General features: G+C 45.4%; 1 protein-coding gene across 4 annotated transcripts in view; it reads left to right on the top strand.

The window, feature by feature from the left end:
* Window positions 1-14,271, top strand: part of PAX7 (paired box 7) — a 100,511-nt gene that overhangs the window by 41,371 nt on the left and 44,869 nt on the right. For all 4 annotated transcript variants that reach the window (XM_054849704.1, XM_054849703.1, XM_054849705.1 and 1 more), the window contains exon 5: window positions 8,156-8,355. In XM_054849704.1, coding sequence (XP_054705679.1) covers window positions 8,156-8,355 — 200 coding nt within the window. The remainder of the gene's footprint in view (window positions 1-8,155; window positions 8,356-14,271) is intronic.

Raw genomic sequence — 14,271 nt, forward strand, 5'->3', positions numbered from 1 at the left:
AACTACATCGTTTCAATTCAAGTAGAGGAGCCAGCAAGCCCCTGCGGTCCCTCTCGTGCAGCCCTCCACTGGATCCTGCGCCTGCCACAAGCACGCGGCTATGAATATTGAAGTGAAAAAGGGGCCTTTTATGGACTTCACAGATGTGCTTGGGAGTTGGGGCAGGCCTCATTACCTCGGGGTTCTTTAAAAGGCCAAACAAAAGCCAGAAGAAAGAGTGTTAGGGGTGGAGGGGGCAGGGAGGCGAGAACTAGAAAAAAGTTGAAAGAAAAGAAAAGACGACTGGAGTTGATGGATATTCCATCTGTTTATATTCAGGCCAGTGCTGGGAATTAACAAAGGCTGTTGGAGACATAGGCTCCTTTTTGCCCTCCCTCCCTCCCTATCTTCCTCCAAATGTTCTGGATGATTTGGTTTTGTTCACTACTTGCAAGTACAGAATATGTTGTGTTCTTTGTGACCATGTGTCTTTGCGTGGAGGCACTGCAGCTGGTACCTATGCTGCCAGACTCTGATTTGCAGTAGGATTTGCTGGGGCCCTGATGTCTCTTACTACTTTCACATGCAGAGTAGATGGAGCCTCCGGGACCAGATCCCTCCACCAAGATAAATGAGTACAGCTTCTTGGCTTTAACCAGAACTGCACGTCAGCAAAGGAGTTTGCTTGGTCTATATGTGTGGCATGGATTATGAAAGAGCATCTGGCTAGGGATGCAATTCCTTCTTCTTTGTGGGCTTGGAAAACCCCTCATCTAGTTGAGCTTCCAGGCAAAGGTACGTTCCTAATCTGAATGGAGTTACCTGGAACAGCCGCAATTCAGGAGGAATGGAGTGAGATGTTGGCTATGTCTTCTTCACTCAGTGCAAGTCCTCATATTGGCAAGAGGCTTTTGGTGATGAATGACTGACCCAAGGAAAACAGTCTTTCTAGCTTTTTTTTTTTTTTTCCAAAATCTTGTAGTGACCCACTTGCAGATGTGCCTATGAACCCAGCTAAAACTGAGCCAAGGCGGCCAAGGCACTCGTTCAAGGAGATGTAAGGATTTTATATGGAAGTGAATTTTGTACCTCTGTGCATCCCAAACTGGTACTCTAACCAAAGAGAAGTTGATATTCTTCTATTTAGAGGCATATATGTATTTCATGGCCAAGTGCCAGGTGAGATACTCCTGTATAAGAGTTTTCTTAAAATCCCCAAACCAATCCATGAGTTAGGAGGCAAATTCAGGCATAGCTGGGAGGAAAGTAAGTTTGGAGTGAGTGCTCGGGGAAGAAGGACAGCCAGAACCAGGTAAAAACATGTTGCACCACCTTTGAGTCTTCAAGCCCAGCATGTGAATCTGGGGCTCCTCTTTGGGATTCAGACATGGAGAAATGGTTGGATACCACATTCCAAGCCAGAACAGGTTGAGTGGTTCTCACTCTGGTGATCCTGCTGGCTGGCTGTGTCTTGTCACCCATGCGTGGGCAGGTGCGCATACTTGGATGCCTTTTGCATATGTTCCCTTTTAATGCATAAACCTCCAGCTTTCCTTTCTCCCTCCTTCCTACAGCTTCTCCTTCCACATATGATCTCACTCATTCAGTAGAGATCTTGACATAAGGGAATTATCCAGTTGTGAAACACCTCTCTCTTTGACACCCCCCCTTTCTATATTCCCCCTCCCAGACAGACAGACAGCCACACACACTGTCTCTGCCTTCCTGTTCAAGAGCATGGGCTCCACTGTGAGTATTATTTCCAAGTTGTAAAGCTCATAATGGACATTACCTCAGTCTGTGGTTTGGTTACAGCTGGCCAGTTCAGTGCCTGAATGAAAAAAAAATAGAAAAATACCCAAACCTTTATCTCCTAAGGCCCCCACACTAATGCTTTGCTGAACACTGCAGTCCCCAGCTGAGCTGTAAATGACTTTTTCATTTTCCTAGGCTGGCTACCCGGTCTGTTTGGTATTCAAGGGCACCCCACCAACAGGCACTATCATTCTGCTTGGGCCGAATTACTTGATTAAAACGCATATCAACTATTATGTGATTCGTTTTCTGCCGCTGCTCCACACCACAGCCCTCTAAACTATGTTAAACTGTAATACAGCTGCGCAGGCACGAGCAAATGCTGGAGAATGGGGAGTTTACAGGTTGGAAAGGGGAGGGAGGGGGAAACCCAAGCTTTATTGTATGTGCTGTGTCGATTATTGGTTTTTTTGTGTCTGGGAATGTGCTTGCACGGGGGAAAGGGAGGGGAGAGATGAATTTGAAACACCTCTGTCCCCCTTTGCAGTCCCACCTGCTGTTGAAAAGGTTTGGAGATGAGCAGGGGTTATTCTGCACACACATACACACCTCTCTCTCATTTTGAACTCAGGACTTCATCATTTTCCAAGAAGACAGAGAAAAGGATGTTCTGGTTTTCACGTTGGAGAGAAAAATCAAGGCAATACAATTCTGTGCTTGCGATGCTGCCACTGTGTCGCCCTTCTCTCAGGCTTTTCATAGTCTTGTTTGCATTTTGATGGGTTTTGTTTGCTTTCTGCCAGAGGGAAAGGCAGATGCTAAGAAGTCAGGGAGAGTTTCAGCTCTTGCTTCTGAAGCTGTCGACTGCAGGGTCCAGCACGGGGGACATGCTCTGTGAATAAACAGCTGCATCTTTGTGATCCTTGTTCATCCCACCCGGGGATGCTCCCATCCATTTGGGGGAGTAGAAAGTGCGAGGTGTGCAGTCCCACCCTTCTTCTCCACAGATGTACTATAGCTGATGTCCATGGCTAGGATCTCGGCTATAACATATCTTATTATTTTAGGCCCTCGTGACAAGGTACCCAGAATCGGGAAATATTTTCACCTGTGAGATGGGTACCTCTTCACTGTCTCATGGCAATGAGGCTCCATTTATTAAGGCAATGGCAGGCAGCAAAAGCATCACGTGGCAGGTGAAGACTGCCCTTTTCAAGGTCTTTGAGAGACTCATTAATTGTCCTCCAGCATAAAATAACTTGTAGCTATTTTATGTACCTGAACTTCAGGTACATATGGGACTGGAAAAATGTGCATGCGTATGTTTATGCAGGGGTAGCAGCATGACAGCTTTGGTGGATGGAGAGCATTGTGAAGAAGGGGGAACCTGGTGCGGGCTGTAATGTGGGGTAGCTTGGATCTTGCTGCTACCTTCAAAGTCAGATTTTCTTACTTCTCTCATGCCATTAAATCCAAGTTCCCCTGTGGCTGCATTAGCTTCCCAGCCAGTCACCTCCAGATCTGGTTTGGTGGAGCATTGCTATTGTTCCAGCAGTATGGGTGAGTTTGCTACAGCCAGTTGCAGCACAAAAAGTGCAGTTATAGCTAAGCCATTCACAAAACCATTCCCTTCCCCCTCTTCATCTCTCCCCTCCAACACACATTTAATTTTTAGGATGGTGCAGCTGGAAGCAAGAGAGAAAGAGAGGAAATGAGATGAGAAATACTGAAGGAGAGAATGTGCAGCTCCCCTTTACCCTCTAACAAAATCCGATCCCCACTTTAATGAATGCGTTTTCATGTCTGGTCCTGTCTGCCAATCCTTCCAGACGGCACCAAGGTGCTTCAAGACAAGGCAGCAGGTCCTTGTAGAGCATCAAGGGCTCAGTCTGAGCCTGGAGGGTCTTGTTGTGACCGATTCCACCTAATCCTGTTGATTAATTTAACTTCAGGGCTAAGAGGCGCCCAGAAGCAGTGAATGGAGGTGGAGAAGAGAAAGGCGGAGGGGGAGGAAGGGAAATAGAGGAGTAAAGGGAATGGGGAGAGGGAGGATGCATCCAGTCCATAATTACGGAGGGTTTTTCTTGTTCCTTTCCTCAAGCTCCAGTCTACTTCTATTCCTTTCAAACCTCTCCAAAGAGCTCTGCCCAGCTCTTGCTAATTGTACCCCAACCTGAATCAGCAGCATTATTCAGGAATGTGAGTTTGTGGGCCATAATTTACACATTTCCTCATGCTAGAATGGGTCCCAAGACAAGCCCAGGCTTATATTTGTCACCTTTCCTATGCCATCCTGTACACACACCTGCGCACATGCTCTGGCTGCACTCATTTCCATGGGGAGAAAACAAACCAGTTTTCCCCAGCTGATCCTCCCTGAAGATGTGGGACTTGACATTGGTCCACACAAACCTTTAGCAAGTCCCTTCACACCGTCATCTCTCCTCCCTTGCACAAGCCATGTTGTATCTTTGCTTCAAGAAGGTGCCTGTACATTTGAATAGCCCCCTCTGAGCAGAGGGAAGAGCTTCTGAATTTTCACACTGGCATACTTGCTTTCATTCCCATAATGAAGCCTATGTCTCTTTATTTCTAAGAGTATTGTGAAACAAAGAGATTTGAGCAGTTAGGGGTTTTTCTTTCTGAGCTACAGAGCAGTTACACTAAATAATACAGATGGAATCGCCGTAAAAACAATACAATTGGGACAGTGTGTGTATCCTGTTATACACATACTTTTTTCTGAGTTTTTCCTTTTCTCTGACTTGTCCTCCCATGAGATTTTCCCCTCCATTCACCTCTCCATTCTGTTCTTTTCTGTCAATCTTTAGCCAGTATGATATCCTAGGGGTGCTGCGTATCGGACAGCTAGCTGTTTCCCATCCTTCATCACAACTAGTGATTGGTAAGCCACACAAGAAGCTGCTGCTAGATATTTCTCCACCTTCGTGTTTACAGGGTGTTCACTGCTGTCTGTGCTGAGTAAGTGTAAAATGCTACCAGCATACGCAAATGATTATTTCTATGGCAATAGCCCTGTTGTGCTGGAGGCTGCAAACTGGGATTCTCCCCCTGCTTATGCTGCTGGCAGTGCCATGCATCCATTTTTCATGCAGGGATGTGGGGCAGAAAAATGAGGTGTTCAAGCTTTGGATGAATCCCCCTGGACTTGCCTCACAGAGGAGTCTCCTTGAGTTATTCCCACAGCTTTGTAAAACTTCTCATTGCACAGAAACTTTGCAGAGATTATGGCAGTGGTTCGTCCAGCAGGTTTCAACTGCTTATGAATGGAAAAGACCTGTTAGATCCTTGAGTTGCATCTTAGGCAGGTAAGGGAGACTGTCCCCTGATAATAGCAGATGCATTAGATAATAGGCTCGTAGTGCAGTCTCTCTCAGCTGAAAGACTTTCTATATTATTTAATGAATCTGTGTCTGACAGCAGCAGCTGCATCGTACTAAGACCAGCTGGTTCCAGACATACCCTGGGATTTTTCTTGCTCTCTTGGTTTCATCTTTGTAGTCGGGTTGTTGGAGCCTCGGACTTGGCACGAAGAGCTGTGGCTTCTTTTCCCAGCTTTGCTCCTGACTCACAGGGTGACCGTAGGTGGATGACTTCCGCCATCCCTGCTACGGTTGTAAAATGGAGATAATGCCAGTTGGGAGCTGTTTGGAGACTTGTGGATAGAAAGTGTTACGTCAGTTTATGTGGCAAGGTTTGGCTCTGTACCTTTTTAACCTTGTAGCCAGCACATTACAGATCCTCTCGTAGACTTCCTCACTTGGGGAGATACTGGATCCAGGTTTGTCGTATACAGTGTAAGCACTTGGACCAAGCAAGCAGATGAGCTGTAGGTAGATGGTACAGCGCTGCTATCAAGTGGGCAGGAGAAGATCTTAAAAAAAAAAAAAAAAGTCATTTTGACATTACTGTCACCATAGTACTCGCCAAGCAGGTTGGGGCTTTGTTGCATGAGGTATGAAACGTGCTGCAAATGCCAATTCCTGTGCTAAAGAGCTCGCAGGCTGGAAGTTGCTACTAAGCATGCATACTAGCTATATAGAAATGAATATAATACTATAAAGAAATATGCTCAGCTGCAGAGTTAAATGACATTTAACTTAGTATATTTTCCTTCCCCTTCCTCACACTGGCACTCTCACATCCAGGACCAAAACACACCTCCATCCTTATTTTTTTCATATCAGATATTTCCAGAAAGGATACTAACTAATTAAACCAATAATAGTCGGTGACTTAAGTGATTAACTTAAAGAAATTTACTGTATGCTATAGGCTTTTGTACAGCATGATACTCCAAGGTCCAGATGTGCTTCTACCTGCCCTGAATCATCTGGGACCCAGATGTGGAGGGCTGTTATTTTCAAGTACAGATGTTCCTTTTACACCACTTGAGACTCTAGACCTTTCCTGAAAATGGACATAACCAAAAAGCTAGTTTACTAACAGATTTCTGCCTTATATCGTGAAACTGTCTTTAAAATGTGGGACAGATGCTGCTCCTCTGAATTAAAAAAGTTAATTTCTCACTGACTTCATTGAGAAATACAAGGTTCTTGATTTAAAAAGATGAACATGCGTAAAGACCTGGTGTATTGGTAAGCCAGAGCTAGAAGAAGGGAAGACATCTTAAGGTGATGTTTGCCCCAAAACAAGCCACCCACTCCTCTGCAGCAGAGTTTCTCTAACTCCAGTGCAACTGTAGTTAGCTGAGTTCCAACACCGCATCCTCCCCGTGAAGCCCCAAGACATAAAAGCATTTTTGTATTGCAGCAAGCTGAATGCAATGGCATTTTGTGGTGATCTCAGTATAAACAAGTGAGCTCCGATGAGATATTGGCCTCGTACTCCTCAAACTGCTGCTGTTCTCGAGCAGCTGTTGGGGAAGTCACAGCTGCCGTTCCCAGCTCTGAAAAGAAAAAGGCAGATTTTTGGATGATGATAGTATAGGAGCTGAACAAAAAGAGAGGACTGAAAAACAGTATTAGTAACTTTAGGGAACTTTATCGTCAAGATGAGCATATGTAAGTCCTGCTTCTAATCCTAAATTAGCAAAGGTTTAGCCAAAAGAAAAAACATTTCTCTGTGAGCACAGTGTTTAAGCAGATTCTGGCTCTCAGCCTGCCTGTGCAGTTATTCTGAAAGATAGCAGTCAAACCTGCTAGGGAAGAAAAATGAGCACATATTTAAGGAGTCTCCTGTTTTCATGAGAGAGAAGGAAAAGGTGACAGAGGCCAGATCTCTCACCTAGCTGAAAGGTTTCATATATCATATTCTTCCTTCTCTGCTGCCATGAACCAGTGGCACATTTTTCAATGTCGCAAAGGCAGACATAAAGTTTTGGCCTGGCTGAGATCCTCCATACGTCAACATCTGCACCGCAGGAAACCTGCACATCGCACATCTTTGAAACCCAAGCTTTGCTCCATGAGAGGCCTCTGGCAAACATGAGACTCACAGGCAATGCTGTTCTCGGTCTGTCCCCTCTAAAATCCACTGGGTGTGACTGTAGACTTGGTGAATGTCAATGTGATGCTTTCTGCTCTATCTCCAGGCAAAAAAAAAAACAAACCAACCCAAAACTAGGCTTACTTATCCCAGCTATGCTTACTTGGGTTTGGTATGGGCCTCAGGAGGCAATAGATGTGGTCCAGGGCTCAAGGCAGGGAGAAAGGAAAGGCAGAGGTCCAGGGCAAGTGAAGGTGGAGGAAGTAAGTGATCAGTTAGGACTTTCATGGCATCTTAATGCTGAAGAAGTCTGGCCTTGTGCAAAACTCCTGCTGAAACGTGGGAAGTTAAGAGGAACCATATCCTGCGGGCAGCCCAACCTACAGGTGATGTGGAGTTGGAAAGGTTTTTCCAGCTGTAAAAATTCCTAATATTTCTTTTTTTTTTCTTCTTGAGGTGGTTTAAAAAAATTGAACTCTCAAACACTGATACCTGACAAAATGCAAGAGGAAATTAGGCTGCACAAGTCAAAGCATCATGTACTGAATTTTTTAGGTGCTCATTTCAGCTTCTACATCTTTTCAGTGTAAAATGTGCAACTCAAACACAGTCATTTCTAATAAAACCCGGCAATTTCTTGAAATAAGTCAACAACTGTAAGTTCTTTCACTGTAACAGTTTGAATAGTGGACTTTGAACCATCCCTTTCCTGCAAAGAGTTCTGATTTAATAGGTTGTCTTTTTACAATGTGGGAAAAAATAATAGTAGGAAACTACAGAAATAGCGTAAAACTGGTAGATGTATTGTACATGGACAGAGTATCTGTTTTGATGGACACCATCACAGTAGAACTGAAATTACTTCACTGGGCTGCTTACCTCTTCCATCCAGCCTTTCTCGCTCTGGTTTTTAACCACGCAAGCCTCATCTCCCACTTTTTTCCCACCCCAGGTAACAGGCTGGACGAAGGCTCTGACGTCGAATCCGAACCAGACCTGCCTTTGAAGCGCAAGCAACGCCGCAGTCGAACCACTTTCACTGCTGAGCAGCTGGAGGAGCTGGAGAAGGCCTTTGAGAGAACCCACTACCCAGACATCTACACACGAGAGGAGCTAGCTCAGAGAACCAAGCTCACCGAGGCCCGAGTTCAGGTAAGGACTAGAGCCAGCACGAGTCAGCCTGGTGGCACAGCTTCTTGTTTACCTTGGGGAAGGAGATGGCAGTGCTGGGGATGAGGGTGTTGAAAGGTGGTAGTGTGGATGTGCCTCCTCTTTGGGGCCACATTCAGAAGGATCTGAGACTTAAATCCGGTTCTGCAGATTCCCATGTTCCCATGGATTTGCAGATATGCCTTTTGGATTTGGCCCATTGCAGAGGTACCAGCTGGAGGGTTTCCATCCAGGTTGGGACCAGGAGCCAAACTTTCCCTAACTTGGCAAGGCATTTAGCTCTCTGTTTTCTGATGGAGGAAATTCCTCCGTTTGCCTAGGAGGGAAGCAGTGTGTGTGCATGTTTGTATTTGGTGTTTTAGGAGAAATCACACCATTTACCAACCTTGCCCAGGGGAGCAGATCATATTTTGCAAAGTTTGCAAGTTCTGTGTGTGAATTTTCATAAAACTTTTTTTCCCTCGATCTCCAGAGAGTACAAAAAGGGCGGGGGGAGGGAAGAAGAGGGGAGGAGCAGGAAGGGAGGGTTTGGAGCTGGGGGATTCTGACATCTACACGATTAATAGCCCTTGTGGGAACTCCACACAGAGACCCTTATGTCTTCCAGATAAAGGCTGGGTCAGCAGTGTGTGCAAACACGCAGAGGGATAAGGAGTGTGAACAGATCGGGGGGTATAATAGAGTCCCTTGGGGAAAGGGAAGGAAAGGGGGAGGGATCGGGGATTGTGCTAGGTTAAAGAAGTGAAATGGAGACCCCAGCAGTCCGTCCTCCGTGCGGCCAGCGTGATTAGGTTTCAGGCTAAGCACAGGGGTCTCTGTGCACGCAGCCGAGAGTTGAATTGCGGGCACTGAGAGAGGAGGGAAAGAGTACTCCAGGCTTGTGACAAGGAAACAGTCAATTAACTAGCTCCTTTGAAACAAAACAGACTTTTTTGTTCTGCGGTTCTCAGGATAATGAGCTTGATGTACATGCTTCAGAAGCCAAAACTGCCAAAAGCTTTTGCTGTTTTGCCCCAGCTGTCTGGGAATGGACATTTCCCCCACACCTGGGACATTCGCTGGTTAAGGACTTTTCCCATTAGTCCTCTTTCCCAAAGAAGTGCTAAGCCAGTCACAGCACTGCAGCAGATGCCCTCTCACCTCCTCCAGCTTTCTCTTGAGATTTTCTTCAATCCGTCATCCCTCGAGATTTGGCTATGGAGACCACAAAAAGGAAATCTAGCAAACTTTAAACTCATTTAGTTTTGATCTTAGCCAAAAGACTGTACCAGAGTGTTCAACAGTAATAGTGTTAATTTGCTAGCCATGTAGATTCATAGACAGATGGAGCCTGGGAAAGTGGCTAATTTAGGTGATGAAGCTACCAAAAGTTAGAAAGTGTAAATTCCCCCATTTTTTGTTTTGCATATTCTGTTTCTAATTGGTCTTGCTTGTGTTAGATGGACATAAGATGTTGAGGAGGAAATAAAAAGAGATGTTTCTCTGGCAAACAGATGGAAAAAAAAGGAGTTTAGGGGAGAACAGAGTTTAGGTAACACCTTTTTATGGGGTGAGAGAAACCTGCATTGCATGAGCCGTGATGTGGGCATGCTGGGGAGGAAGGCAAAAGCACTGAAGTGCTAGGGAGTGCAAAAACCAGAGGCAGGTTCTTTCTTTTCCAAGCTGCTCTGACCTCACTGTGACAAGGCTTGGGAGAAAGGAGGGAGACAAAAAACAGAAAGGGAAAGCTAAATAAATAAATAAAGAGAACCTTTCCCTCGTCTCAAGCTGTGATCTCCGAATCCCCCTACTTGCTCCCAGGCAGCTTGCGTGGAGGTTCCTGCCAGGGCTCTAGTAGCAGCTGTTCTCCGAGGCACATTCCTGATGGCTTTCTCATTCCGACATCCTGGCAGAGTCAGCTTCTTCCCACCACTTTTAAGCCTGCCGCCCCTTGTAAAATTTTCTGGATATCAGAGCAGATCTTTTACTGGCTCTCGGGACCTACAAACATTAGTCAATCAAGTTCTTGTGGAAAAAAAAAAAAGCCACACACATCCACACATGTACCCATCCAGCAGGGAATCTTCTACCACCTTATAGTCTTATTCCTGTCTCAGAGTTTTTAAGGCCAAGAGACATGCTTTGGATTAAAAATGGCTGTAATAACAGCCGAGATCAGGGTTTCGGGGTGTTCAGGGCCATGCCAACATCCATTCATCTGTCTTGTCCCCAAAAGCTTATCATGTTAATATGTAAAATGGCAGGCAGATGTATGAAAGTATTTTGTGACCCATAGTCACAAAAGAGACTCGAGAGCAACCTTTGCTGCTCCTCAACGTCTGCTCATTGCTTCATCAATCTCTGGATCTCGGCACTGCTTGTCTGCTGCGCAGCTAGATCGCGCCAAGTCTCTGAATCGCAGCTCAGGTGTTGCTATCAGGCTTTCTTACTGTGTCGCATATACACAACATCCCTGCACGAGAATCCCATTTTGCTAATTGCTGTGCAAGCACTGAACAAAAATAAGTCGGCCTGTCTATCTTTCTGCTTCTTTCTCCTTCTCACCTCTTTGCTTTACCATGTGAAAGGTGAATTTACCTAAGTCTCGTTCGTTCTTTCTGGTACCTGAGTATTCATGTACTATAATCTCTTCCACGTGAAAAGCTGATAGCTCTGTTAAACTTTATTGGCAGGCCTTAGAATCTGGCTGGTTGTGCAGCTGTCCAGCTAAGTGGAAGTTTGACACGTTGACAGCTAATAAAATTCTCAAGCTGGACAACAAGAGGGGGTGGTGTGGGGAGCAGTTCCAAGCTCCGGTTTCTCATCTGCTAGGAAGATCATGGGAGGGTGAGCAATATTTTTGCAAGGTCACTGCGGTGTCTGTGTGGTTGAGATGCAGGATTCCAGCATTCAGACTTCAACACACCCAAAGGTACTGAGCCATTAAAAGGTTAATCCCAAATTGAGCATAGCCAGGGACGAGACTGCCATGGATTTCCAGAAGGATCAGAATTACAGTGCCAAACTTGTGCCCAGAGAGGCCACCAGTGGAAATTCCCACTGACTTGTTTTTGTGCAAGGCAATGTCTTGACTCATGTGCCCACACTGATTGTCCAGTACTGAACAAATTCTTGCCCATCTGCAAGCTCCCATTTCCACCCATTCAGAAAACAAGCTGTTGAATGCCAAGTATTCATGGATTTAATAATTAAGTCTAAGAGCTAAGCAATTCACTTAGCTAATTTAATGGAAGCTTTGATTTTGATCTTGAAGGTGTTTTAGGTTTTTACACCAGTTTTTGCAATTATCTAACTGATGATGTCAAAGTTTTTATACGGAAAAAAAACCCCTAAATGGGATTCTGTGATAATTTTGAAACTTTTCTCTCTGGCATTTCTAGAGAAGGGACATTTTTCAGAAAAACCCTTTTCTCATAAACAGTTTAGCTTTGTCAGTGTGGTATTATTTCAATAGGAAAATAGTTTTGTCAGGAAATTCTTGTCCAGGTGCACAAGCTACTTCTCAGAGCAATGCTAATGTCCAAAGAGACACCAGGTACATCAGTAATGGGTCTAGGGAGTTGAAACTAATCCTTCTCCTTAGATGATCTCATTTGTGGATCTGTTTGCCCAAATGTGTTGCATTTTTAAGGCTAGTTACCAACAAACCTCAGTGCTTATTTCTTTTTTTTACTTGAACAGTACAACCAGAAAAGAATGTAAGGTAAGGTAAAGCAAAGCAATGCATATGCCCAACTTGTCCTCAGGTCAGCACCGCAGTCCCAAGTCACTTAGGAATTTGTGCACTGAAAGTTTTTTTTCACAAATAGACCTCAGTGCGTAGGTTCCCACACAAGCAGCTCATCTCCATTTTTCCTTGTGCTGACCAAGATGTGGCAGACTCCAAACTATTCTCTCAAAAAGCTTTCCCAGAAATCTACCAAAATTGTTCCCGAAAAATAGATGGCAGCTTTTGCTTCTCAGCATCACCTGTGAGTGATTCAGATGGTCATACCACATGCAGCTGGGTATAAGCACGCATACCGCTAGCAAGTACATTAATCCCAGTTCCTATGGTTTGGGCAGTGGGTGCTTTCTAGAAATAAATAAGAAGTGCAAAGAGGTGGGTGCGTTGTGATGCTGATGTCTGTTATTAATCCTCAGGAAATTCCATGCACTGAGAAACCGTTATTTCAATAACAAAATTAAACTAGACAGCAGGAGTCGCAACCCAGTGCTTTATTGATCATTTTTATGATGGATACCATTGTGATTTCTGCCTGGGAGAAAATGGATGTTTCATTTAATAAAAAGGCTCAGAGCAATTCTGTCTCTGAAATCTTGGTGCATTTCTAGGCTACTCACATAATACGTATTTTATGACACAGTTTCAAACTGTAGTAAACAAACAGCCATATTCTAGATCATGCTGCAGCGGCTCAGACATGCCAAATGGAGCACCAGAAAAGAAATTCCATTCAATTCTGCTTGAAATTTTTCACAAAGCAATTCTGTTTTCCATGTAAAGAAGCAGAAAACCATCATTTACCAGCAGTACTCTGAAGTCTAGTTTCCAGAAAATACATGGATTTCTCAGGAACTTCTCAAATATCTGTGTTGTGGGCTAGCGGGGACCCCAGTGCTCTTTCACCAGCTGTCACTGTGGTCAAAGGTCTATCCTGTTCCCTGAGATGGTGCTTTTTGAAGCTGAAGGTATTATACGGAGGGACACTATGGCAGTAAGCAGGCCTCCCCCAGCTCTGAGCATTAACTGGAGTCGTGCAAAGCTGCTGGAGCCTAACGCTGTTTGCCCGGTGTTTTGCTTCCCCAACTCTTTGAGATGTGTCCAAACTGGCTTTTCTGAGGCAATCCCCCTCCCTTAAAGGTCAGCTGAGAATGTTTTCTTTCTTCCTGAGGGTCTGACTAGTTTACATTTCTTGTGAAGAGGGCTGCGATGAGGTTATGACACAACAGCTGCCCTGTGTTTTTGGCAGCAGCTGGGGCACTGAGAGGCTGTGCAGAGGAGCCGGCAGTTGGGGTTCTCGTTGGCAGAGGCTGGCTTGGCACACTTCGTTTTCCACGGCACGGGGCCAGCCACGCTCTCGCACACCGGAGCGGCCAGATAGACAGCCCACAGCGAGAACAGCCCCTGGCACCGCGGCAGCTGGTCCGTGAGAACCGCAGTGGTGCTGCCGGTGCGTGTGCCCAGGCACGTCGAGAGACCAGCGGTGCAATGCCAAGCGGCATCCAGCTCCCGGGAGAGGTCGGGGCAAGGGTAGCGCGCTGTTCCAGCCAGCTTTCAAGAAGCAGCTCCGCAAGGTAAAGCCAGTGAGGGCTGAATGCAGCCGAGATGGTGAGGAGGGTCCAGATGCTTCCCCCTCATGTCTCATGGAGATCTTGCTGCAGAAGGATGTTGCTAATGAGAGAGAGAGGTCGGTTACAGTCTTGTAACATTACTTTCTCTTTGCTTAGTGAATCGGTGCTTGATGTCTCACGGCATCGCTGCTGTTCTTTCAAATCTCTTCAGCCTGAATTAGAAACCAAAATGCAATTGGATTAAAGAAAAGAGAAACCCGTTGCGTACTTGCCCCAGCTAATATGCTCCAAATAAGCCCTCAGTCTAGTTACCAGTCACATAAAAAAATAAACAAACTGTAAACTCAATTTCCAGGTATCCAAACTGCAGCGGCAAGTAGTTTTCCGCCCAAACTTTGCCAAAGCCAGAGATGATCTTTTAAAATTGCAAGCACGTCCCATGTCCGTATCTAAGGGTTTGCTTAGAAAAGCATCAGCACTTTTTGTATTTGTAGTAGAATTACAGTAACCAACCCCCTTGGAAATAGAAATGTCCCACTGACAGGGGACACAGTCCCAGCTATGTAAGCCTAAGGGCATCTTGCTGGAGAGAGTCAGCGCTAT

Source organism: Grus americana, chromosome 21 (assembly GCF_028858705.1).
Source record: "Grus americana isolate bGruAme1 chromosome 21, bGruAme1.mat, whole genome shotgun sequence".
In the NCBI taxonomy this organism is placed as follows: Eukaryota; Metazoa; Chordata; class Aves; order Gruiformes; family Gruidae; genus Grus; species Grus americana.